Source organism: Culex pipiens, chromosome 1 (assembly GCF_016801865.2).
Source record: "Culex pipiens pallens isolate TS chromosome 1, TS_CPP_V2, whole genome shotgun sequence".
Lineage (NCBI taxonomy): Eukaryota > Metazoa > Arthropoda > Insecta > Diptera > Culicidae > Culex > Culex pipiens.
This window is the reverse complement of record NC_068937.1, coordinates 87,939,001-87,965,492: the sequence shown is the minus strand read 5'-3', so window position 1 is coordinate 87,965,492 and position 26,492 is coordinate 87,939,001. Positions and strand designations below refer to the sequence as shown.

The window sequence follows — 26,492 nt, the reverse complement described above, 5'->3', positions numbered from 1 at the left end:
AAACTTATTTTAAAAAAAGATAAAAATATTTTTGTGTTTTTCATATAAAAAACCATCAGTTTTTGATTTTTGTATTTTAAAAAAATGCAAAATTTCAAAATCGGGCTTCGTCATGCACACGGGATATGTCTCCTGAGTCTTCACCCCGAATTTCAGCTAATTTGGTCCATCCTATCTCGAGATATCGTGGCACCCGTAAATCAACTCGGTGTTTCGAGAAAAAACGCTCAGAAAGTTTGACAGTCCAGTTTGCGCACGGCAAAATGTTGAGCTTAAAATCATCTCTAACTCAGTTTAATCATATAATATCTTCATGAAACTTTCAGGAGTGATTGAAAATCATCTTTTTAGTGGATTCAATAAATTTTCTGTAATATGAAATTTGGTGATTTTTTACATGTATGTAACCCCTTAAGCCCCTTAAGGTGACCAACGTCGTGTTAGGATGTTCCGAAAACTGGCCTTATATATATTTAAAAAATAGCTGCGCCATTTCAATCGAATTTAGCTCTCTGAGACTCAAATCTAGTCTGGTATTTGAAAAAGTCGTATGCAAAAATAAAATGCTGTTTGCAGATCATGGAACCAAAGAGCCTATGTAATATAAATATTATTTTACAATTCCGTCGTGAAACTACTTACTTTTCCTGTCTTTCTAGAACGACACAATATTACATGCTGTTTCTCTCAAAGGTCATGCGATTTCACTATTGGATTTTTTGCTGTGTTCAACACCGCAAGTTTGGTAAAATAGTTACCCGTTGTTTTGGAATTTGAGCTGTCAAAATGCTTATGAGCCCTTATCGAATGTCCAGATATCACATAAAAACATAGTTTCGAGTATATCATGAAATGCCTGTTTCGCTGTGATACTTTTATGTTACCCATAACAATTACAGCTCATTGGATATCATGAACATTTTTTAATGGAATTAATTGCCATCTCGTCCAGCTGGAATTTCAGCATAGACTCGTATCCTCTATCGTGCAGCTCGTAATTTTTATTGACAGGCTCTTTGGCCCACATTGTGCATTCTGCTACTCAACAGTCATATCACTCTATCGTGAAACAAAGCAGCAATGTTGCGGAGCGCATTTGCTTCAATTTGTATCCACTCAAAGTGCTGGTGTTCATGGTAACCCATCAGACAGAATGGTCGTTGCGAGGGAGAAGGAACAAAAAAAAAACGAGAGCAAAATAAAACTTATCGCACTCTAGGATCATCATCTCCTCCATCTCTCCACCCATTTTTAAGAAGATGGTGACTGTTGAACAGAGCTGTTTTTTTTGTCCTGACGACCCTGTCCTACCCCAACCTACCCGCCATCACCCTCCGCAATAAAGTTCATGATATTGACGCTGTTGCTTTCGAGGGATGAAGCTTCGTGCTCGAACAATAACGAGGTTCCTTGTTGTTTTCAATTGTTCCTCGACTGCTGCATTATCCATTCCCGGAAAGTGTTATTATCATCGCCCGCGTCCAATGCTCTCCATTTTCCCCGTCATCCGGACAACCAACCAACCTGGCAGCATATCGTAGTCCTTCCGCTTTTCCGAGCCTTTTCACGGCTGATTTGAAACCACTATACTAAGCAGTTTTATCTTTATGTTTTTTCTCTCTGCAGCATCCACCGGTGCAATTTTTCCTGGATAATCTAGAGCCCGGAACGTCGTACCGCATCATCCTGTTTGCAGCGAATGCGAAAGGTCGTTCGGAGCCGGTGATAGTGGACGACATCACCTTCAAGGGTGTGGCCAAGTACACTGGTGAGTACCTGCCCACAATTCGCCGCCCGCGCATTTGGCGCTTCTGAGTGCGCTACGTTATACCAGATATTGTCCTGGCAACCAACTCCTTTTCCTTCCTCTTCTTCGACCGTCGGGGTGTTCTAGAAGGGGGTTTCTTGGGTGCTGTGTTGAGCTTATGTGTATGAGCGTGTTAGGATGGTTCAAAGTATAGGAAATTTCCTTAAAATATATGTATACTCTTCTTTTCTTGAGGAATAATAATGAAACTTTGTTGAGGGTTGTTCAAAGTCCAATACAAAATTTACTTATTTTCATAACAACTGAATTTCCATAAACAAAAAAGCTATCCGAACTACGAATCAGTCTACAACTTGTTTCCACAACTTTAGAAAGCGTTAACGAAAGATCACCAGGTTTGTAAGGACGAGTGCAGTGCAGGAGAGTATGTTGTTGATGATATGTATCTGCCTTGACAGAACCTCTGCATTTTGCTTGTTACTTTTGTATGCGCTGAAAAGAATGGTGACGTCGCCGGGCTCCACCGAGGGATATGTGAGAAGTGGTGCCCGTGCTTTGTAAAGTTCTTTTTTTTTGCACCATTTAAATAGAAAGTTAAGAGCGTATGTTTCTCCATTCACAGAGTGAGAATTGTGAAGATAGCCTCCCGACAAGAGCCATTAGTGAGATTTAATGTGCGAAGATGAATGCTAGATGATTTTTAAGCTGAGGGAATAAACTCATATCGTCGCCGTCGTGCTAGCTTGTCGTACGTGCATTTTGGGCCAAATTGAGTTAAGAACATCATTTTGTGCAGCTCACAATGCCTCACCTTTTGACCTTCACAGATCCCCAAAATTCGATTTCAATCCTGAGATATTCAATAAAAACCAAAAAAGCTCCGCAGATTTTTGTCACTTTTCATATGAAAGAAGTTTCAATCTTGTCGTGCTATCTTGTCACTCCTTGAAAATTGATGTAAGTGCGACAATTGGCCAAAGGGATTGTAGGTCAGAATGCGTTTGATGCACGTACAAGTTACACTACCGTAAACATTTGTAATTATTACTCGGGACTCCGGCAACCAAATACAGCCAAACTTCGGGACAATGCACAGAATGGTCAGCCAAACAAAACGTGTTTTTCATTGTTGACATTGCGTGCTCTCGTTTTTGTTTATTCAAGGTCAAACATTAAAACGTGTTTTTCTCGGAACGTCGAAATGGCGGGTGCGACATGATTGCACGACAGCGTCGATATGTCAAGCTTTCTTTTTATTGAATAAAATTAATGCTGGCAATTTTCAAAAGAGTCAGGAACCTTTTAAAAGATGCCTGTTACGAACTAACTCTATACATCGACGCTGTTGTGCTATCTTGTCGCACCCGCCATTTCGACGTTCCGAGAAAAATGCGTTTTGATATTTGACCTTGAATAAACAAAAACAAGAGCACGCAATGTGAACAATAACAAACAAGTTTTGCTTGGCTGACCGTTCTGAGCATTGTCTCGATGTTTGGTTAAATTTGGTTGCCGAAGTCCCGAGTTATAACTACAAATGTTTAAGGTACTCGGTCATATACGTGTGTCAAACGCGTTCTGACTTAAAATCCCTTTGGCCAGTTGTCGCACTTCCATCAATTTTCAAGCTGTGTCAAGATAGCACGACAAGATTGAAACTTCTTTCATATGAAAGTAACAATGCACGGAGGTTTTTTTTAGTTTTATTGAATATCTCAGGGTTGAAATCGAATTTGGAGATCTGTGAATGCCAAAAGGTGAGGCATTGTGAGCTGCACAAATTGGCGTTCTTAACTCAATTTGGGCCAAAATACACGTTCGGCAAGATAGCATGACAGCGACGACATGCCAACGCAAAATTTCAATAGCTGAGATTATTTTCTCGATTTGTTCAATAAGTTCGTTAAGTTTTGTCAAAATGAGCTATTTTGTCCTGTAAAAACATATCCAAAAATAAAAAAAAAAACATTTTATTTTGCGCAGCATAAATTTAGAGTCAAACTGTAAATTGTTTTGGAAACTGTAATTTCATAAGAATTATTTTAATTGTAATAAGAAAGAGCAATTAGTTGGCAATTTGTATGACTATCATTAAATCATTTGCCACTCCAGATTTGATTTCATTACCAGCTAGGTCTCTGCAAAGAATCTCTGCCCTTCTGCCAATCTTCTGTACAGCATCACATGTTGAACGTTACAACCCGACTTGTAAACACACACACACACACACACACACACACACACACACATACGACAATTCAACAGTTGGAAAACCTGTGTTTCGTACCACACTCTGACTCGTTCTCGAAAGTGTGGTGCGCATCGCAAAGAACACGAGACCCAGGGAGAGCAACATTCGGTGACATAATTTCCGAACAACATCTCCTCCAGCAGAAGTGTTGGATTGGTGTTCGTAGAAAATGTATTCATGAGAGATTGCTTTATTCCGGAGATCGTTACATTGCATCACTGCTGTTGGCTTCGTAATTTCGGTATTTCCGGGAGCAGCAATCGGTGCGTAGGAAATTTCCCAGGGCTCTTTCCGTCGTGTAGATGGTTGTATGGTAGGGAATTGGGGTTCTTGCACGATCACTACAGCAGGCTCTTTTTGATGCAGGCTTCGATACCGTGCATGCAGTTATTGCAGTTGATAAAAAGAAGAATTTTATTTCTCATACTTTTTCCAGCATATCATAACAAAGAAATACCTAACAAGAATCAATTTACATGGATTATGAATTTGAGAACCTAGATTTATTAATGCAACTGAGTATACATACGGTACGGGGCATTTGTAAGACTCACTCTAAGCCCTCCTCATGCTGTGTTTACGTGGAGCATGTTGGGATGTTTTCGTACCAAGCGTGCTCGTATGCTCCTCTCCACAGGATCCACGTCCGACGGCAGCAGCGTGGTGCTGCTGACTCGAACATGACTTCGGCACCCTTCTCAATTCTTGTCGATGGTTAAGTTCCGGAAACTCTGGTACCTACCTACTGCACTGCCCATGTTCGCATAAATGTCCCATATGCAATAACAGCAAGCTGAGAAAAACGCATTTGAAGTTTGTCCCACACATAAGGCTACGTGTTAAGTTTCCACGTAAAAACTGGGTTTCCTCAGGATTTCTAGATCAAAGTACTGGATGTTATAGGCTCTTCTGAAAGAGCACACGATTTTGAACTAAACTGCATCAATAACTCAAAAGTGATGAAAATGCATATGGGACATTTATGCGATCATGGGCAGTGCAGCTCTGAAAGGTACCGGAAGCAAATTGCATCCTTTCATAAGTATAAATTTTCCGAGCAGTACTAATTTGTTCCGATTCCCATCATACATGCTGATACATTGCACTTGCCCTCTTTCGGGGGGCTCACTTCTACTAGGAATCATCTACAACCTGTGATAAATAGTTCTCGCACAGTGGGTAACCTGTATAAAAGGGCAAATTGATATTTTATTTTTTTTAAGATTCTTCATAATTAATAACAAAAAAAAAAAAAACAAACCGTCCGCATCAACAACCCACAGGTCTAGCAGTATTCAATGCAGGTTTCTGCTCGGACCTAGGATTTTGAAGGTTTGAACAGGGCTGAGCTGTACGATTTTGAACTAGTTAGTCGCTGTTGACGGGTTTAGGGCGCCAATGTTCCTGGCGAGGGCGCTTCTCCTCGTAGGGCGCCTATATTTGTACAAGGGGCGCCAAGTGATGAGCGGGGGGGGGGGGGATATGCTATTCGTTCTTTGATAACACAAAAAATAACAGCTAGGTAAGCAATGCAAAAGTGAGTTTCAAAAAGACACATAAATGTTATCCATTTGTCCTTTATCCTTTAATAACCCTCCGCGAAACCCGACTTCGTCCGAACTGGTCCCTGCACTAATTATAAAATGTTGTTTGATTATCGACAAACTGCAACAGTACGAGTTTGAATCCCCTAATCGGAAAGGTAATCAGTTTTCATACAAACATGTTTCATTTTAAATCAACATTATTATATCTGAAAATTGTATCCAGTTAACATTACTGTACCGTCAGTTTGTGTGACTATGGGTCAAAAAACGATTCACTTCTCATTACTTCTACCGAAAAAAAAAAACAATTTAAATGATAGCGAAAAAGCGAAGGATTGGTCTTAGATAGTTTACCAACATTTTCCAAAAATATGATGGAATTTGATGAATCGTTTAAAAATTGAAACTAAATTAATGCTCTAATTCGAAGAAATGATCAAAACAAGTAACTCAGCAGTGTTACTCTTTCAAATGGTATATTAAAAGGATGTTTTTTTGAAAAATCATTTTTGGTGAAAAACGTACCCCACATGGAATTTGACATTTTCAGCAAACGTTTTTAAGATGTCTAATACTCAACCCTTTAAACATAATTAAGTTTCATTGAAAATACTGAGGAATTGCAAATTCCATTAAAAACATTTTGACCCAATTGCACCCCTATTAGAGGTAAGTCTATAAAAGATTTGGCAAAAATAGCATTCCAGCCGCAATAAATTAAATCATCGCAGCGAACAAAAATGTATATTTTAAACACTGATCAGACCCTGACATACCATAACACCGGTCATTGTATGGTAGCGATGCATAAAACGAGCAGTGTGAACAGAGCGAACAGCAACGTAGCAGCATCTAGAAAAAGGAAAGAATCATCAAAACGGAACACGTTGAAGAGCACTGCTAGTTGATTCAAAACAAACGCGGCAGCGTTTCGCGGCGCAACTTGGCAACTTAGCAAATTTGCAAAATGCAAAGTTTCTCTAGGGCCCTGCTGAGGGCGCCAAATGTTTTAAGGAGGGCGACATTTTTGTTAAAGAACTTGTTAGTCGACGACTAACCTCGACTAACCTACACTGCCCATGTTCGCATAAATGTCCCATATGCAAAAACAGCAACCTGAGAAAAACGCATTTGAAGTTTGTCCCATACATAAGGCTACGTGTTAAGTTTTCACGAAAAAACTGGATTTCCTCCCGATTTCTAGAACAAAGTACTGGATGTTATAGGCTCTTTAGAAAGAGCACACGATTTTGAATAAAACTGCATCAATAACTCAAAATTGATGAAAATGCATATGGGACATTTATGCGATCATGGGCAGTACAGCTCAGCCCTGATCTCCCTTAGGCTCTTTTTTTTTAATTTCCAAAAATGGCATTTTGGGCGCCCTGGGGCTACCTGAGGGGGCGCTCTATCTTTTTCAAGAAGGCGCAGCACAAATCGGCAACTTGGCAAATTTGCAAAATGCAAAGTTTCTCTAGGGCCCTGCTGAGGGCGCCAAATGTTTTAAGGAGGGCGACATTTTTGTTAAAGAACTTGTTAGTCGACGACTAACCTCGACTAACCTACAGCTCAGCCCTGATCTCCCTTAGGCTCTTTTTTTTTAATTTCCAAAAATGGCATTTTGGGCGCCCTGGGGCTACCTGAGGGGGCGCTCTATCTTTTTCAAGAAGGCGCAGCACAAATCGGCAACTTGGCAAATTTGCAAAATGCAAAGTTTCTCTAGGGCCCTGCTGAGGGCGCCAAATGTTTTAAGGAGGGCGACATTTTTGTTAAAGAACTTGTTAGTCGACGACTAACCTCGACTAACCTACAGCTCAGCCCTGATCTCCCTTAGGCTCTTTTTTTTTAATTTCCAAAAATGGCATTTTGGGCGCCCTGGGGCTACCTGAGGGGGCGCTCTATCTTTTTCAAGAAGGCGCAGCACAAATCGGCAACTTGGCAAATTTGCAAAATGCAAAGTTTCTCTAGGGCCCTGCTGAGGGCGCCAAATGTTTTAAGGAGGGCGACATTTTTGTTAAAGAACTTGTTAGTCGACGACTAACCTCGACTAACCTACAGCTCAGCCCTGGGTTTGAATCCACATTATTGCTCATTTTTATGAAAACTTTCTTGTACTCTCTAATTAAAAATTTGCCGTTAATATTTTCTAATATGTTAGTTTGTGGTATGTATGTTTAAAGCTACTCTTCAAGTTGTTCGTATTGTAGATAGTTAGTCCAAGTTTCTATTGTTATTTCCTCACAGTTTTCTAAAAAAAAAAGACAAGTCTCCAGTAAAGAAACTGTAAACCCCGTACCGTTCCTTTTCCACCCATACTCACACTCCGTGTCTGGTGACTGGGAGGCTACATTTCACCAACCAACGATAAACGGAGGAAATGTACACAAAGTATAATAATACAATTTATCATACTTGCATAACGGAGAAACATCACACCGCCGGGCCGGGCCAAGCATTTCGGGATGTTGTCTAGGGTTCGTGTGAACTGGGCCACTCGTGTTCAGCTTAGAATAGCTTTGAGCGGTATTAAAAGGCTTTATAGTGCCGTTCGTCCCTGACGGCCAAAAACTGCCAACAATGCAGAGTTCACACACAGTACGTGCGGTAGAGTCCTGCAGGTTGCAGGTCTGACTGGAACGAACCTCCAGTAAAAGAGTGGTAGTGATGCAGTCGGGTTCTTTCTTCGCTTCTCAAATGGACATGCATGCATGCAGTCTCCCTCGTTTTAGCCCGTTTTTGTACGGAATTTGGTCAGCTGAGCCGGAGTGTTGGCACCCTAATAGGGATAGCGATACCGTAGTGATTTGGAAACATGAAATAATTAGGATTTTGTTTCAAGCAATTTGTAGTTCAACATTACAAATCTCAGGTTTTGCAGCGCGACTGCGTTTCAAATGTAGGTGGCGCCAAAATGAGGTTACTTGCCTAAAGTCGTATGCCTTTCTGTCGATTAAAGAACAAAATCGCTTATTTCTCATGATTCCCTGCATCAATCTTCATGAAACTGGTTGCAAAAGACGAGAAAATTTTTTTGCTTTAAAATAATGAACATCAACTTTTGGGCGCGCAAAAATTTGTGACCTTTTTCTTTAAAAAACATGTTTTGGAACACGAAAAAATGAGTTTCCCCGTATATATCAATGAAATAAACAGTTATATAGTTGATAACAGATGTGTTAACGTATATTCAACAATTTGTATTGATTTTTGACAGACTTTCTTGCCAAATAGTCCAAATTACTATCTTTTTCTAAATCTACAGTTTTCTCATAGAAAAATCAAACAAATATTGGAAAGTTATACACCAAATTGTTGGAAATAATTTTTCTCATCCGAATCCGGCATAAGTTTTATAAAAATGTTGGTTAGGAAGGAAAAAACACATTTTTTCTAAAAATCATAGGTTTACGCTATTTGTTCATAGGTGGCGACACGCGTCTTTTAGCTTTGCTGCAAATTCTCTATAGGCTCTTTATTTTTCTCTAATGTCAGTTTTTCAGGCCAACATTTACTTCCCTGTCCGATGAAAGGCGTGATTGGCGTTCAAGAGCCAAACGATATGCGACACCTGGTGTTGAGTGGCAGAACAGAGCGAAGAATGTCGAATGAAATTTTCGCCCTTTGAGGTTATGTATGCGAATTCTGTTTTGTTAAATTCCAGCGTTCAAAACAACGTTTGAGCAAAAATTCGAGCTGATCCGGTGTAAACGTTTTATTCTCTGAGAGGACCGGCCTGACGAAATAGCTAAATTTGTTATTTCGTCGTTGTCGTGCCTTTTTTGTCGCACGTGCATTTTTACCCAAAATTAGTAAAGAACGCTATTTTGCTTTAAATGCCACGCCGTTTGACCTTCACAGATCCCCAAATTCGATTTCAATCCTGAGATATTAATAAAATAAAATAATCCTGAGATATTAATAAAAACCGAAAAAACTCCGTACACTCTTTTTATGCAAGAAGTTAGAATAGAATATTCAAGGTGTGTGGGCCCGCATAGCGCCCCCCTGTCTATGGATCTCAATATGTGTGCATGGATGTCAACCCCCTGCCTCCGCACGTCAGCACACGCAGCTGTCAGCGTTCGGCAGCACAGCCAGTTCCTCAGCAGCGGTCGAACAGTCTGGTGGTGGCTCTGTAACGTTGGGGATTCCGACACGTGGGAAACGCAGTCTCCACAATGGCGAATCCTGCCAGAAGATAGATTTCTTTTCTGGTGAAATCTTGTGTTTTTTTTTTCGCCACATCCCCTCAGCGCGGTGGGCAGGTGAGTTTTATAATAAAGGCTGTGACGCGTGGGCAGTGTTTTGTTTTTGGAATGTGGTCAAGGAGAAGGTAGAGTGACGATGAGAGAGGAGTCAAAAAAAAATTGAATTGCGTGAGAGGGAGAAAGAAATGACAGGTCGGCAGGGGTGTCAGACTTTCAATATCTGTACAGTTTTCTTGGTTTGTCTGCAAAAAAAATCATTTGTTTTTGTTTTCGCATGATTTTTGAGAATGTTATGAACAAGATGTGTCTTCTTTTGTAATTAAAGCACCTGATTGCTGAATAGGTACAGTAAAAAAAAAAGCGGATTGTGCGAAGAGGCTGGGTGTAAAAGGACCATAAGGAAGTGGTCGAAGGAAACTGTTTGACGTTTTAAAAGAGGAGATTGCTTGTAGATATTCGCTGGAAAGTTTCAGGTGACGGGGCTTGTGAATGTCCACTTATGCCTGGCGTAAAGATGGCTCGTGAATGTTCACTGTAAGGCTTGTAGAATTGGAGGCTTGTGAATTTCCACTTGTGCCTGGCGTAGATATGGCTTGTGGATGTTTACTAAAAGGCCTGTTGAAGTGAAGACTTGTGGATGTTGAATGATTACTTAACGACTTGCGAGCAAACAACAACGGCTTGTGAGCTCTCACTGAAAGGCCCTTCTGGCTTGTGAACTCACTGAATAGGCCGCAACGACTTCAACAACGGCTTGTGAGCTCTCACTGAAAGGCCCTTCCGGCTTGTGAACTCACTGAATAGGCCGCAACGACTTCAACAACGGCTTGTGAACTCTCACTGAAAGGCCCTTCCGGCTTGTGAACTCACTGAATAGGCCGCAACGACTTCAACAACGGCTTGTGAACTCTCACTGAAAGGCCCTTCCGGCTTGTGAACTCACTGAATAGGCCGCAACGATTCAACAACGGCTTGTGAGCTCTCACTGAAAGGCCCTTCTGGCTTGTGAACTCACTGAATAGGCCGCAACGATTCAACAACGGCTTGTGAGCTCTCACTGAAAGGCCCTTCTGGCTTGTGAACTCACTGAATAGGCCGCAACGATTCAAGAACGGCTTGTGAGCTCTCACTGAAAGGCCCTTCTGGCTTGTGAACTCACTGAATAGGCCGCAACGGCTTGTGAGTTCTCACTGAAAGGCCCTTCTGGCTTGTGAACTCACTGAATATGCCGCAACGACTTCAACAACGGCTTGTGAGCTCTCACTGAAAGGCCCTTCTGGCTTGTGAACTCACTGAATATGCCGCAATGACTTCAACAACGGCTTGTGAGCTCTCACTGAAAGGCCCTTCTGGCTTGTGAACTCACTGAATAGGCCGCAACGGCTTCAACAACGGCTTGTGAGCTCTCATTGAAAGGCCCCTCCGGCTTGTGAACTCACTGAATAGGCCGCAACGACTTCAACAACGGCTTGTGAGCTCTCACTGAAAGGCCCTTCTGGCTTGTGAACTCACTGAATAGGCCGCAACGATTCAACAACGGCTTGAGAACTCTCACTGAAAGGCCCTTCCGGCTTGTGAACTCACTGAATAGGCCGCAACGGCTTGTGAGTTCTCACTGAAAGGCCCTTCTGGCTTGTGAACTCACTGAATATGCCGCAACGACTTCAACAACGGCTTGTGAGCTCTCACTGAAAGGCCCTTCTGGCTTGTGAACTCACTGAATATGCCGCAACGACTTCAACAACGGTTTGTGAGCTCTCACTGAAAGGCCCTTCTGGCTTGTGAACTCACTGAATATGCCGCAACTACTTCAACAACGGCTTGTGAGCTCTCACTGAAAGGCCCTTCCGGCTTGTGAACTCACTGAATAGGCCGCAACGGCTTGTGAGTTCTCACTGAAAGGCCCTTCTGGCTTGTGAACTCACTGAATATGCCGCAACGACTTCAACAACGGCTTGTGAGCTCTCACTGAAAGGCCCTTCTGGCTTGTGAACTCACTGAATATGCCGCAACGACTTCAACAACGGTTTGTGAGCTCTCACTGAAAGGCCCTTCTGGCTTGTGAACTCACTGAATATGCCGCAACTACTTCAACAACGGCTTGTGAGCTCTCACTGAAAGGCCCTTCCGGCTTGTGAACTCACTGAATAGGCCGCAACGGCTTGTGAGTTCTCACTGAAAGGCCCTTCTGGCTTGTGAACTCACTGAATATGCCGCAACGACTTCAACAACGGCTTGTGAGCTCTCACTGAAAGGCCCTTCTGGCTTGTGAACTCACTGAATATGCCGCAACGACTTCAACAACGGCTTGTGAGCTCTCACTGAAAGGCCCTTCTGGCTTGTGAACTCACTGAATAGGCCGCAACGGCTTCAACAACGGCTTGTGAGCTCTCATTGAAAGGCCCCTCCGGCTTGTGAACTCACTGAATAGGCCGCAACGACTTCAACAACGGCTTGTGAGCTCTCACTGAAAGGCCCTTCTGGCTTGTGAACTCACTGAATAGGCCGCAACGATTCAACAACGGCTTGAGAACTCTCACTGAAAGGCCCTTCCGGCTTGTGAACTCACTGAATAGGCCGCAACGGCTTGTGAGTTCTCACTGAAAGGCCCTTCTGGCTTGTGAACTCACTGAATATGCCGCAACGACTTCAACAACGGCTTGTGAGCTCTCACTGAAAGGCCCTTCTGGCTTGTGAACTCACTGAATATGCCGCAACGACTTCAACAACGGCTTGTGAGCTCTCACTGAAAGGCCCTTCTGGCTTGTGAACTCACTGAATAGGCCGCAACGGCTTCAACAACGGCTTGTGAGCTCTCATTGAAAGGCCCCTCCGGCTTGTGAACTCACTGAATAGGCCGCAACGACTTCAACAACGGCTTGTGAGCTCTCACTGAAAGGCCCTTCTGGCTTGTGAACTCACTGAATAGGCCGCAACGATTCAACAACGGCTTGAGAACTCTCACTGAAAGGCCCTTCCGGCTTGTGAACTCACTGAATAGGCCGCAACGGCTTGTGAGTTCTCACTGAAAGGCCCTTCTGGCTTGTGAACTCACTGAATATGCCGCAACGACTTCAACAACGGCTTGTGAGCTCTCACTGAAAGGCCCTTCTGGCTTGTGAACTCACTGAATATGCCGCAACTACTTCAACAACGGCTTGTGAGCTCTCACTGAAAGGCCCTTCCGGCTTGTGAACTCACTGAATAGGCCGCAACGGCTTGTGAGTTCTCACTGAAAGGCCGCAACGACTGGTAAACACTCACTGGAAGGCCTGTGTGGCTTGTGAGCTCAACGGAAGACATCAACGGCTTGTGATCTCGCACTGAAAGGCCGTCCGTTGTGAACTAACTGAAAGGCCGCAATGACTGGTGAACACTCGCTGAAAGGTTATGCCTGGTAAAGGTAAGGAAAGAGTGAAAGTAGGAAAGAGTGGAGAGATACATTCACTAGTCATTAATAAAAATGTGTATGGCACCATAGCGAACAAGTGGAAGAAAGAGAGAAGAAAAAAATGGTTTTGTAACTGTGTTGGAAAATACATCAAAAGAAAGGATAATCGATAATAATCGAAAAAAAAAAAAACAATTCGCGAGCAGCGTCTTCCTTATACATCGGACGGTCGTCGTCGAGGCGTGTTTATCGTGGTGGCTGCAAGGGTGTCGGCACCAAATTAGCGTCTCCAAAATGATTTGAAAATTATATCCTTGTCCTGATTCTAAATCTTAGAGGAGAGTACATGTCAGTTTTCAGCAAGTAGGTCCCCTCAATTGTAAAGCACCAGCGTTGCTTTATTTTTTTCTAGAGAAGGGGGGAGATGTGTGGGCCCGCATAGCGCCCCCCTGTCTATGGATCTCAATATGTGTGCATGGATGTCAACCCCCTGCCTCCGCACGTCAGCACACGCAGCTGTCAGCGTTCGGCAGCACAGCCAGTTCCTCAGCAGCGGTCGAACAGTCTGGTGGTGGCTCTGTAACGTTGGGGATTCCGACACGTGGGAAACGCAGTCTCCACACAAGGTCTAACATTAAAACGCGTTTTTTCTCGGAACGTCAAAAACGACGTACGACAAGATAGCACGACAACATCGATTTCCAAAAAAGAGCACTGAGTTATTATGCAACTCACATGAGTTGCGAAAAGTACAGTTTTCCACAATGTCGGTCTAGAGCAAAAAAAAAAACAATTTTGAAACGTTGAACTTTTTTAAATTTCATCAAGTGCCTTTAAAAGTTGTGGCATACAAATATTGCTGTTAATTGAGCCTACTTGGTCATCGGACAAATCTGGGAATCAACGTTACGCTTGGACAACAACATGAAACAACATCATGCATGAAATACGATTCATAGAATCATAATCAAAATTGTGTTGTTGTTGTTGTTGTTTTATTATAGAGGTTTTACAATCAAAATTGTGTTTCCGAATGAAACTAGGTGGAAACCTAAAAAAATCAGCACTCGTCATATTGAAACCACTCAGCAGGGCTTTGCTGGATAAAAGAACTTTTTTTTTTATATTTATTCTAATTTTTTTTTTCTTCCATGTACATTCATTCAGTTAAAATATTATTGAGTGTCCAATCACAATTGATGACTTTTCACCTCAATTTTAAATACTAGCAACTTTCGTTTATTCATGAAATATTGTAGCTTTCGCTATTCAGTGATTTCAAATGTAGGAGGTCCTACATGTACAAAAGGGAAAAGGGATACCTTAAAACTAACTTATAAACTATATAAAGAACGGATCAATGCAGCTGAAGACTGCAATGATTTTTGTCGAAATGCATCAATTATCTTATTGGACATAACATCCAAAGTGTCAACTTCGGCTAATTGATGAAGTTCACTGGTGCTGAACCAGGGAGGAAGTTTCAGAATCATTTTCAGAATTTTGTTCTGAATCCTCTGAAGTTTTTTCTTCCTGGTTAAGCAACAGCTTGTCCAGATCGGCACAGCATAAAGCATGGCAGGTCTGAAAATTTGTTTATAAATTAACAGTTTATTCTTGAGACAAAGTCTAGAATTCCTGTTTATAAGTGGATAAATGGATAAAAGAACTTAATAATCAATTCCGGTGTCAAACTTTTTTTTATTATTTTGTTTAGCATTGTTTTGGACCCTCCACTCCATTCCATGCACTCCATGTAAGCGACCAAAATGTTAAATGTTTCAGTTTCAGTTTAGTTTCAGTTATTATTGAAATATAACCGGTGTCTGTAAAATACTTTATTCTTGTCATGAAGCATTTCAAAATAATATGCATTTATCATTCGACACAGACATTAAACACTCAAACAACCCCCTCGTGATTCATAATATTGATTTATATCTTAAAAATTCATTATGATTTACTGTATCCATTGCAAAAACCCTACCTCCGAGACAATTGAGCAGCAGAAGTAGTAGTTTATCTGGAGGGCATTAGTGCTTTTGTGTAGGACTGTTCGTCCCTTTCCGTTGGTACACAGTTGCATCCTGCGGATCGTCGTCGTTGAGTTCTAGTGCAAGGTCCTGGAATGAGTGTCCTGCGTGTGAGCGAGACAGATAATTTAAGGGGGAGGGGATGGTTGAAGAAGAGGGAGGAGTTCCCCGGTTGGTTGGTCCTCGGCAGAAAGGCTGAAAGATAATACGTTTATATTTTCTGTGATTTATAGGTGTTTCCAACGTTATGAATGTTCCTTTATCGCCAGTATTAGCCGCATTAACACTTACGGTGGCGATTCTGTTTGCCGTAGTCTGCATCGTGTTGGCCACCATCTATCGACGCCACGCTAGCAAGTAAGTCCCCGAAAAGTGTGTCGGAGCCCTCGCCGGAAGAGCCCATTTTCCAAGCGACGGCGGTTGGTGGAGGCTCTTTGTGCGGCGACCTCGACTTTGGGAGGCCGAGCCGGTCTTCATACATGTTTATTATTGCGACGCATTATCGTTCATCTTGTTTATGTTTGGTCTGCTAATCATTGCCTGTCCGTCGCACGTGTTTCTCGTTCTCTCGTCTGTTACAGGAACTCGTCCAAGAAGCTAAAGTCTGCCAAAAGCGCACATCTCACGTCGACCCCGATAGACTGCCAAATTGACTCATCTGCACACCACCACCACCATCATCACCATCACCACCAGACGCACGATCCGAACGGCATCCAGACGCCCCTGGTGGATGGCAGCTGTGGCACGCTGGGCCGACGGAGTCCACAAATGGCTGGCGAGCCACCGGACGGAGATGAAACCGATCCGGATGTGATACCCAATCAATACGGTAAGCACTGTTCACAAAGTAGCTGTACGAGGACCTGACGTGGTTTGCGTGTCCTAGACAAATGGCACCAGACCAATCTCAGCTCGAGGGGTTTTCTTGGAATTATTATTATCGCACGTGTACACGTGCGTACGGTTCAATGAATGGTTCGTGATTACCCAATCCATACGAGTCCGTTCTGGTAGTTGCAGTAGCATTAGTGGGTGATCCTGAAGTGGTTTTTGTCCGCCATTAACGCAACGCACTTGTCACGTCGAAATCACTTTGGATGTAATGCTGCTACTCATGTCATGTAAATTGCTCTTTGATAACATTAATTTATTTGCAATTGTGACACTTGTGAGAATGTAAGTATTATTGAACATTTTTGAAAATTCAATTGCAGTGTAAAACTCATTTACACACGAATGGTAACTGCTTGAAACTGATTACTATTATACATTAGTTGCTCTAGTGAAAAGTGATTGATATATTTCGATAAAACTGGTTCAATATCACATATTTTTCCGAGAACAATAAGATAAAAAATTTGGCCAGCCTGATATTTGGCACCATGAAAGAAGTGTCCTTTCCCGACATTTTGCGGGGTCGGCGAAATATTTCGTCGGGGGGTCTAGAGCAACTTTTTTTTGAAGATTTTTTTTCGATTTCAAAGGATTTTTCTTCAGAAAGGCGATGGAAATCGATGTTCATGGTCAATTGACCTCAAATAAAAAGTTTACAATCCAAATTTACCAGATTTCTAGCTTTCTTTGAAATAATACCAAAATCTAAGCTGAAAACCTCAAAACGACCGAATAAAAATCTTTTCTTTGTACAATTCGTCATGAAAATACAGCAAGAGATTGCCCGGATACAAATTCGAGCATAAAACATTGCTAAACTGAGAGTTTTTCATTCAAAATCTAATTATTACCCAAAAGATTCCCAATATAATTTTTGTAATCCTCTGCCATATAACACTATGACAATTTACAACATTTTCGAATCAATCACATTGTAGAGAATAGTTATCCGAACATTTTCCATAAAAAAGCATCAATTTTGGTTCAATATAAGTAGAGATATACCCAATTTTCCAAAATAAAAGTGACTTTCTTCGAAATCCTGAATTTAATTCTCATTCAAATGATGAACACTGCATACTAAGATTTTTTAAGGATGAAAACATTTGGCTCAAACATAAAACTTATACAAAATTTTGATGAAATTTATGAAAATTATTATATTAGAATTATTAAAACAACTCAGTAGGCAGCGTTCTTCGTTTGAATGGGAATTACATTCTGAAATTTTGGAGAAAGTCACTTTATATTTTACGAAATTGGGTATATCTCTGCCTATAATGAACCAAAATAAATATTTTTTTATGGAAATTGTTCAGATAACTGTTCTCTGTATGTGATTGATTCAAAATTGTTTAAAAATGTCATGGTGTAATATGGCAGAAGATTGAAAAAATAATGTTGGGAACCTTTTGGGTAATAAATAGCTTTTAAATTAAAAACTCTCAGTTTAGCAATGTTTTAAACTCGAATTGGTATCCAATCTGTTGCTGTATTTTAATGACAAATTGTACAAAGAAACGATTTTTATTCGGTCGTTTTGAGGTTTCCAACTTGGATATTAGGGTTATTTCAAAGAAAATTAGAAATTTGGTAAATTTGGGTTGTAAGCTTTTTATTTGAGGTAATATGTAATTTTGAGTCTCTTGAGGCACATTTATTAGAATTTTTTATAGATATAAACATGAACCCATCGATTTCCATCGACTTTTCTTAAGAAAAATCCTATGAAATCGAAAAAAAATCTTCATAACAAAAAGTTGCCCTAGACCCCCCGACGAAATATTTCACCGGACCCCGCAAAATGTCGGGAAAGAGCCCTTCTTTCATGGTGCCAAATATCAGACCTGCCGAATTTTTTATCTTAAATTTGTTCTAAGAAACACACCGTGCAATTATTCGAGTCTGTTTTCCTTTGGACAAATGTACAAAGTATACATGGATTACATTTAATCTGATTTTCTTATAATGACATAAAAAATTTGAAAAAATTGGAATAAATTATAGATTTAAAAATTTACTATACCGTCAGTTGGAGTGACATTGAGTCTGGGGGGAGAGATTGGGTCAAATTTATTTTTCACAGATTTCTCAGGTTCTTTTCAATGAAACTAAATTCTTTTAAAAGGGTAGGAGACATCTTAAGATGACTTAGCTGAAAAAATCTCGTTCATAAAACAAATCTTGGCATTTTGGCAGCTGTCTAAAGTTGAGGTACGTTTTTGACCAAAGGTTATATTGTGTACCTTGATTTTGTGCTTACTTTTTCGGAACTATCCTGTAAACAGCTATTTTAAAATATTTTTGTTTAGTTTAATTAAAGCAGATTTTAGAGTTCCTTGAAGTTGTTGTGAAATTCCAATATTTGTATGACGCGAAAATTTCAATTTTTTTGCCATGAAAAATCACTAGGCCTACTCACGCTACATTTCAGTAATGCAAACATACTAGATTTCTGTGTTTGGATGAACTTTTGTATTTAATATTTACAAATAAACATGGCCTTTTGTAGTTTTTTTTTAAATTCCTGAGAGTTTGATATTCCCCACGAAAACAGCATGATTCGAAAAAAAAAGTTCTCCAATCGGTAATTAAAAGACGCAACTTTTGGTACCATAAAATCTATAGGTCATTGCTGAAATTTTAAAGTTATCGCAGTTTTAGTGAAAAAAGTCGATTTTTTCCCGTTTTCGTCATTTTCCCATTTTTGCGCGTGGCGCGTCGAAAAATCCAGTTTTTATTTTCAAAAAATCGTATCTCAGAGTATCGAAAACATAACTTCACCATTTTTTGATATGATATGTGAAATTTTCCGAGTAATCCGATAAAAATATTTTCAGACATAGGCTCTTTGGTCCCGAGACCTTCAAAACAGCATTTTAAGTTTTCATACGACCTTTTCAAATGTTAAGCTAGATTTTTGAAACTTCTTACTATTTTTCCCAAATAGCCAAACTAATCACCTTTCTTTTGCGTCTAGGACAGCTAAAATCGGATGAAATGGCGCGGAGATATGATTTTTTGAAAAAAGTGGTTTTTGCGAAAATCGACGAAAATTGCCATTTTTCGAATCACCCTAACACGGCGTAGGTCACCCTAATGGCTAAACAAAAAAATACGGGTCTAATTATTTCGGCCAAGGATCCCCCAGAAAAAATTGAGCTCGAACGGAGAACTTTTTTTTCGAATCATTCTGTTTTCGTGGGGAATTGCTGTATATATAAAAAATTTCGACGGTTTTGTTCGAACGCGAATCAATTCAACACGGAGCATCGGATCGAGGTGCTCTTTGTTGCGTTGAGTTCGTATAAGTCCAAGGAAGGTTTTTACGCTAATAAGTTGATACTTTGGCCACTCTGGAACCGATTCCGGAAAATCTGCAGATTGTATGGGAAAAGTTACGTAAAATCAAATTTTGATCACAGGACGTCAAAATACAAAAAAGGAGACAAGACGAAGTTTGTCGGGTAAGGCTTCTATAATATAAATTTTTATTTGATCTGGACACAAAAAATGACTAAAATTTTCATAACATAACATTGGGTTGCCAGATTTTCAAACATTCAGACCCATTTTGAAGGTGTTTCCATCACCTGTCAAACAAAAATTATTTATGGTAGATTTGGAACCTTCTCTATCCAAACTACTGAGATTTGGCTTTTTAGGACTCTGCTGAAAATTACAATCTGAATTCAAATATTGTTTGCTTAATAACATCGTTAAAGTGGATTTTTTTTTCGTCCCTTGGGAAATCGATCGAGAAAAGTACCAAGCAAGTTGCAATTACGATTTCTTTCCACTCAAACCAGATTTGTGTTTTCCTTTTTATCCCCCTATTTTCAGAGCGGAGGCCACCCAAGACGACGCTTCCGACGCCGCTGTTCCGGAGTCCGTCGGCGCGACTCATTCACCGGAACGGCGGCGAGCACCTGCTCCATGAGGATGAGCGCCACTGTGATGGATCCAGTCTGGCGTCACTGACCGGATCGAACAGCGAAGTGCACCATTATTCCTTCAAGCCAAGCAAACAAATTGTGAGTACACGCTTTCACTTGATAAGGCATAATTTTTCAAGGATTTTTGTCGATTAACCATTTTTCATTTCAAAATTTCTAAATTATATTCAATTGAAATGAACAATGCATAAACTCAGAATGCAATTATGCTCACCAGATCCAAATATCCTAAACTAAATTCTACGAACAGCTAAATGGCCCCCCAGATTGGTTCATGGGGCAAATATTCCAACCACAGCTCAAACCATCCATAAATGTTTATTAGCCAAAAACTATGTTATCTGGCACGCTCGAGTTCAACCAGCAGCAATTCAATGAAATTTTACTGTTTCTCCTGTGCTATGTGAGCAGTGATTTCGAAAATTCTTCATCCTTTCCTAGTAGCGCCTGGAATCTGACCCAGGATCAGGATGGCTCCCAGCCAAGGGCGGCGATGATGGCAGTCGAAAATTTATATAGCGAGAAAACACGCGCTTGGCCCATCGTAAAACATCCAACATTAACTGCCGAGCTGAAGTACCGAACTGTTGTAGTTTGGGCCAGAGCAGAGCAAACCAAGAATTTTTCCGACCAGCAATAAAAAAAAGTGCTCTCAATCTGCTTCAAAGCTGTAGTAAGTTTGCCGGAGAGCTAACCGCGAAAGTGGAGTATCGTTCCGTTTATGGCAAAATAACTGAAGAAGTTGAGAGGAAGTATTTTACGTGGTGGTTTGCAGTAAAAAAGCACAGTGCCGTAATTGTGATATAAAGAGAGTCAATGATGATTCGACTATTATAATAAATAGTTCACGTTTTTCTCATAATTTTACTTGCAGTATAGATGCTCTTGTGCGCTCTTGTACTCTGATGACAAGGATACCTATCTAGATAGTACAACACTACCTATCATTTAAATAAATAACTCTCGTCTAGAAATTTTCTGAAATTTAACATCATTAAGAAACTACTTACTTTTACTGTCTTTCTAAAATTTCAAAACGGCATACTTTACATCGCATAAAATGACAGTACTGAAACAGTTTTTTATGCAACAAATTGCAACATGATGATTTTTTCAGCACGTCAATGCTGTCGTGCTTTTTGACGTTCCGAGGAAAACGCGTTTTAATGACCTTGAAGGTTTTTTTTTGCCGGGGCCGATTTTTCGAAAAAATGCCAAACTTTGAAGGTCTGTACCGAGCTCCAGGGTGCTTCAAATTTCAATGTTTTGTATACCAAAAGATGCTTCAGTGACCAAAATGCCTCAAAAAGTTACATTTTTGAAAAAAATATTTTTTACGGGTTAAATCTCATTTAAAATTCTAATGCAAAGCGCCAGCTCCTGTTACGTCCAATCAAGCTCATATTTTGGATTTGGGCTTAGTATGCCTACCGGAACAAACCCTTGAATGTCCGCCAAAAAGTCATTTTTGTTACATCCTAATGGGTACCAAATGATTGAGTTTTTTCATACATTTCAAAAATAATAACACAATTTTTGAAAATACTCAAATTTTTCATAAAATTCCGTATTTTAGAAAAAAAAACCACTCAAAATTTAAGTCAGTTCATCTCAAAACAAAAAAAAATTGAGAATTTTTTTCCTAAAATACGTACGTTCAAGAAAATTTTGGATGTATCAAAAATCCCGATCATTGTAAAAGACTGAAATTTCGAGTATTTTTCGAAAATACGTAGTTTTGTGAATTTTTAGTATTTTCAAAAAAAATTATATTATTTTCGAAATATGTGAAAAAATCCTGATCATTTGATCCGTGTTGCAAAAAAATTAAATTTTGAGTACTTTTTCGAAAATACGTAGTTTTGTAAAAACAATTGAGTATTTTCAAAAATGTGTGTAAAAATTTCTGAAATGTATGAAAAAATTCCGATCATTTGGTACCCGTATTGCAAAAAACTGAAATTTTGAGTAATTTTTCGAAAATACGTAGTTTTGCAAAAAAAAAAAAATAGAATTTAAAAAAAAATGTTATTACATCCGAAATGTATAAAACAATCCTTATCATTTGATACTCATATTGCAAAATACTTAAATTTTGAGTACTTTTTTAAAAATACGTAGTTTTGTCTTTTTTCGAAATGTTTGAAAAAATCCCAATCATTTGATACTTATATTGCAATAACAACAATTTTGAGTATTTTTTGGAGAAACATTGCATTTAAAATACAAAAATTAAAAATACATTTTTTTGTTAACAATTTCATGGCATTACAGTTACAATGGATAGCTGACATCATCTAGATTCCAAAACACTACAATTTTTTGAAGTTTGGATGATTTTCTATACGATTATATCCAATGTCTCCCATATAGCCAAAATCCCATAAGCTCTGTGCTTCATTTCAGCACTGGGCCGTGCTTAACCGAGGCAGCTTTACGAATCCAAACCGAGGCAGTGTTCCCCTACTTTGTTAAAATTAAAGTTGAGCATAAAAAACACGTTGCAAAGATCAATTGAATAACTGTACGAATCGTGCTAAAACATCTACTTTAATCAAATACAGAATGGCTTCGCTAATTTGTATTTCGCTACTTCGAGTGTCCGCTTATTCGATTATGCGAATGCTCGCTAATTCTAACGTTTTCGAATTAAAAAGCACTCTAACGTCAAAATCAGCTGTCAAACGGATGATGACATTTCAACCCAATTGTTCGACTTTTTCAGAGCACGTGGTTTCGTGCTTTTGAAAACTGTCAGTCATTCCAGTTAGCGAGATCGGATTCGCTAATTTGAGTGCAGTTCCATTAGAATTAGCGAACTTGCCGATGTTTTTAATGCTTTCAATTTAGCTACTTCAATTTAAAAGCATAAAAGTTTTCCTGGAGTCTTCGGAGCTAAAAAAAAAGGTGATTGGTCTTAAACCCCGATTTGTCTCTCGTGGGGTTTGCAGCAATTCCTCTCAGTTCTTGGTCCCATTTCACCTCTTAAGAGATGTATTGCGTTTGTGTGAGAGTGCGGTGCATAAATTGAATCGTAAAGTATATTTATTGTTAAAATTTATTTTATGGACTGTACGAGTGACACGGAAACACCACTGGTCTTTATTTGCGCAAGTCTCCACCGCTAACGGCCAAATCTTTCCCCCAGTGTTCTTTTCCGGAGCACTGGAAAATGTCCCTGGACTCTGCCAACATTCACCGCATTCGATATTTCTTTCTCGGTCTTTCTCTGTCAGACTTGGCCAGAGCCATGAGCAGTGCTGCTGACTATCTAGAGCAATTTATCTCGGTGCAAATTAAAGGCGGAATGCTTTATCGTTTAATTATGCGGTTAATTTAACGCAGGAAGAAGTTTATCGTCCCGCTCACACTTCGCCCAAAGTGACAAGTATGATGTGTCCATGTTCGGAAGCGAGAAGTCCCGGCGGACCAGGAAGTATGATATGACCTTCGACTCCTGTTTATCTTTCTGTATATCTGTGTGTGCGAGTTGTGCGTACATGTACGTGGGCAATTAAGGACCAAAACTGATTTGTGTTGCACATAGACCGTCAGTATGCAGCTGACCGTATTTGCATAACGAGCATCGGTCAATGTTGGTTCTTGGTGGGCATAAGTTATTTAATGCAATGACGTTGCGCGTTCCATTAGGTATACGTCATTTTGCATGATCTAATATAGAAATTGATAATCCACGATTAAATGTTATTTTAAATTCTTTCTTCAAACATAAAAAAAACCTACGAAATAATTTTATCTTTTAAAATTCTGCTCTCATCAACAGAGTTACGCGACGCTCGGACGTACGAACAACAGCAGCGGCAGTGTCCAGTCGACGCTCAGTCCACTGAGCCACCAGGCAGCTATGGCAGTGGCGCCCTCGTCGTCGACGTCCGCGATGGCCATGAGCACGACGCTTCCCTTGCCGTCGATGGTGGGTGGCGTCGGCGTTGGCGTGAGCAGTCTGCTGGGCAGCCCCGCGTCTCAGTCCCAACTGGGCGTCACTTCCACGCTGAACGAGTACCGGTTCAGGCAGGAAGTAGTTACCACATCAAACCGAATACAGGAAAGTTGTATATAATATTTTATAAGGTGCATCAACGTAACTCCACACTTCGATGTAGAATGGATTTTTTTTAGTGTGGATGTGTGAATGAGTTCTCCCAGAAATATTGCTGATTACTGTAGTGTACTTACGTCACTTGTACGTTTTCCATAATGAGCAGCATAGATTATTTTTCCATTTTGCAATAGTAAAAAAAAGTCAAATGCATTGTGTCATGTAAATGTTCGAATGGGTGCTAAAAGAATGAGAAAGAATGAAAATGGAATCAATAATAATCGGAAATTTTATGTTAAGTAGATCAAAAGCGGAAATGGAACTTACGAATAAATGTATATAAAGGACTACATTAGATGCGAAATTCATGTCTTAAAGAAAAAGTGAAACTTATGAAGTTTTATCGACAAATTTTAATAGAGAAATTTTCCCGCAGTGTGGTGACCGATCTTTGTAAACTATTAGCAACTAGTACAGTATTAGAGAAAAAGATTGATTTTAACGTTCTAAAGGTGAATCTGTTTGTTTTCCGAGAGTAACCAACACTAAAAACTAATATCAGATTTAAAGCGACACAGCACACTACTTAAGTAAAATCGTAAGAGAAATTGCGTTACTGACTGGACAATAACCGCACACATTTTGGGAAGCATAAAGAAAAAGCAAACAATCTACGATCATCAGAACAGGCAACAAATTTGCAGAATATCGAACATACGACTGAATCATGTTGTTTTTATTTCTTCGGTGATGGGAAAACAGTCAACACATAGGTAAATGATGAAACCACCAAAAATTAGCGTAAGAGGTGCGATTGTGAACGAATTCTTCGATGGGTGAGAAACAAAAAAACGTGTGTGAAAAAGATAAAGCAATTCTGACAGATGAAAATGTGTTGGTTTATAACAGCAATGACAGCTAAAGGCGATGTAAGGTGAAGAGCAACGCTAGATTATTTTGTACAAAGAAACATACACACTCATCAAAACGAAAAACACGCTAAAAGATGCGCATAAAAGATTATAATTAAATGGTGTGTAAAATATAGGCAAAAGGCAAAAAAAGGAACGAATGTTGGATGAAATAAATAAATGAAGATTTTATGAAAATCAATGCAAACCCCTGTTTTAATGACTAAAAAGAAAACATTCCCTTCAATCATTCTAAAAAAAAAAACTTAATTCACATTACTGCATTTTGCTTACTTTTTCAAACCAGCTCGAAGGATGCCTCACAACATGTTTCACTCACATTCCATGAATCACGTCACGTCATTCATAATTACTGATAAAATTTCAAGACTAGTCAGGTCGAGAGCCATAATTTTTAATGGCAAGTAATTTCTACCGACAAAATCTTGGGAGTGAGCGCAAGCGAAGGGTTTCGAACTTTGCAAATTAAAATTTATTTTTTTGAAAAGTACTGCGCAAGACAAACACAAATTCGAAATAGAAAAAGTTGTGCTTATTTTCTAGAACATGGCAAGTTGCGTTGATGATGCAAAAAACACAAAGTTTTGAGACTTTGGGAAGGGCAGGTGAGTATCTACCTCTAGCAGCTTAGCTCTAACAGAACTCTCCGCCCACAAGTCAAGTGTGCTGCCCCGTCAGCAATTTGACGTTTTAATCGAGCCAGTTTACAGCTGAAAGGTAATTAACAGTTTGTAATTAAAACTTTGCTCACAGGCTGCAGCACACCACTCGAAGTACAATGCTTGGTGGTTGTTCTAGAAGTATTAAAGAAAATTAAAAGACACTTGATTCACTTGAACCTGGCGTATTTTTCATAAGATTGTATCGTTTTTCCGTGACAAATAAAACTAAAACAGAACAGTTACCCGAGGGAGTGACAAGGGAAATGCGTAATATCCCAAGTAGCACATTTGTTCACCAAGCGATTTCCGAACTGGTTGTTGAACTCATTTACTATGTTTTCCGAACGTCCCCGAGAACTCTTGAACGCTGGAAAAAGCGCACGTTTTTCTGTTGTTGAACATCTCTTAATACGTTAGAAAAGTGCGTGTTTCGAGTTAGTTTTGCAAATGCAAGTCATACATGCATAGAGAACGTTTGTTGAACATGTCATAAGAACTCATGACCATAAGATCCTAAACCGGGTTGGGTAAACGTTATTAGAACCGTTTAACAACAGCCTGCCCTTAAGATTAAGAAGTTAGTTAGGCAAACGTATTGAGAACCGTTCAAGAACATATCGTGGCAGACAAGAATGTTTAAGAGATTTTTCATAAAATACGTCCCAGGTGTTCGCTTAAGAGATTTTTTTTTAATACTTTATTTGTGAGCAAAAGGTCACTTTCGATACTTTAAATACCAGCCATAAATAATAAAAAATATCGACCATAAAAAATCATTCAATTT

At 39.8% G+C, this 26,492-nt stretch overlaps 1 protein-coding gene across 1 annotated transcript in view; it reads left to right on the top strand.

Moving 5' to 3' along the window:
- The window catches only part of LOC120425820 (titin), a 222,520-nt gene extending 197,293 nt beyond the window's left edge, over positions 1–25,227 (top strand). The window contains exons 13-17 of the mRNA XM_052706601.1: positions 1,627–1,768; positions 15,435–15,558; positions 15,783–16,033; positions 19,942–20,132; positions 23,839–25,227. Of these exons, the coding sequence (XP_052562561.1) occupies positions 1,627–1,768; positions 15,435–15,558; positions 15,783–16,033; positions 19,942–20,132; positions 23,839–24,135 (1,005 nt within the window). The 3' untranslated portion in view covers positions 24,136–25,227. The remainder of the gene's footprint in view (positions 1–1,626; positions 1,769–15,434; positions 15,559–15,782; positions 16,034–19,941; positions 20,133–23,838) is intronic.
- The last annotated feature ends 1,265 nt before the right edge of the window (positions 25,228–26,492 follow it).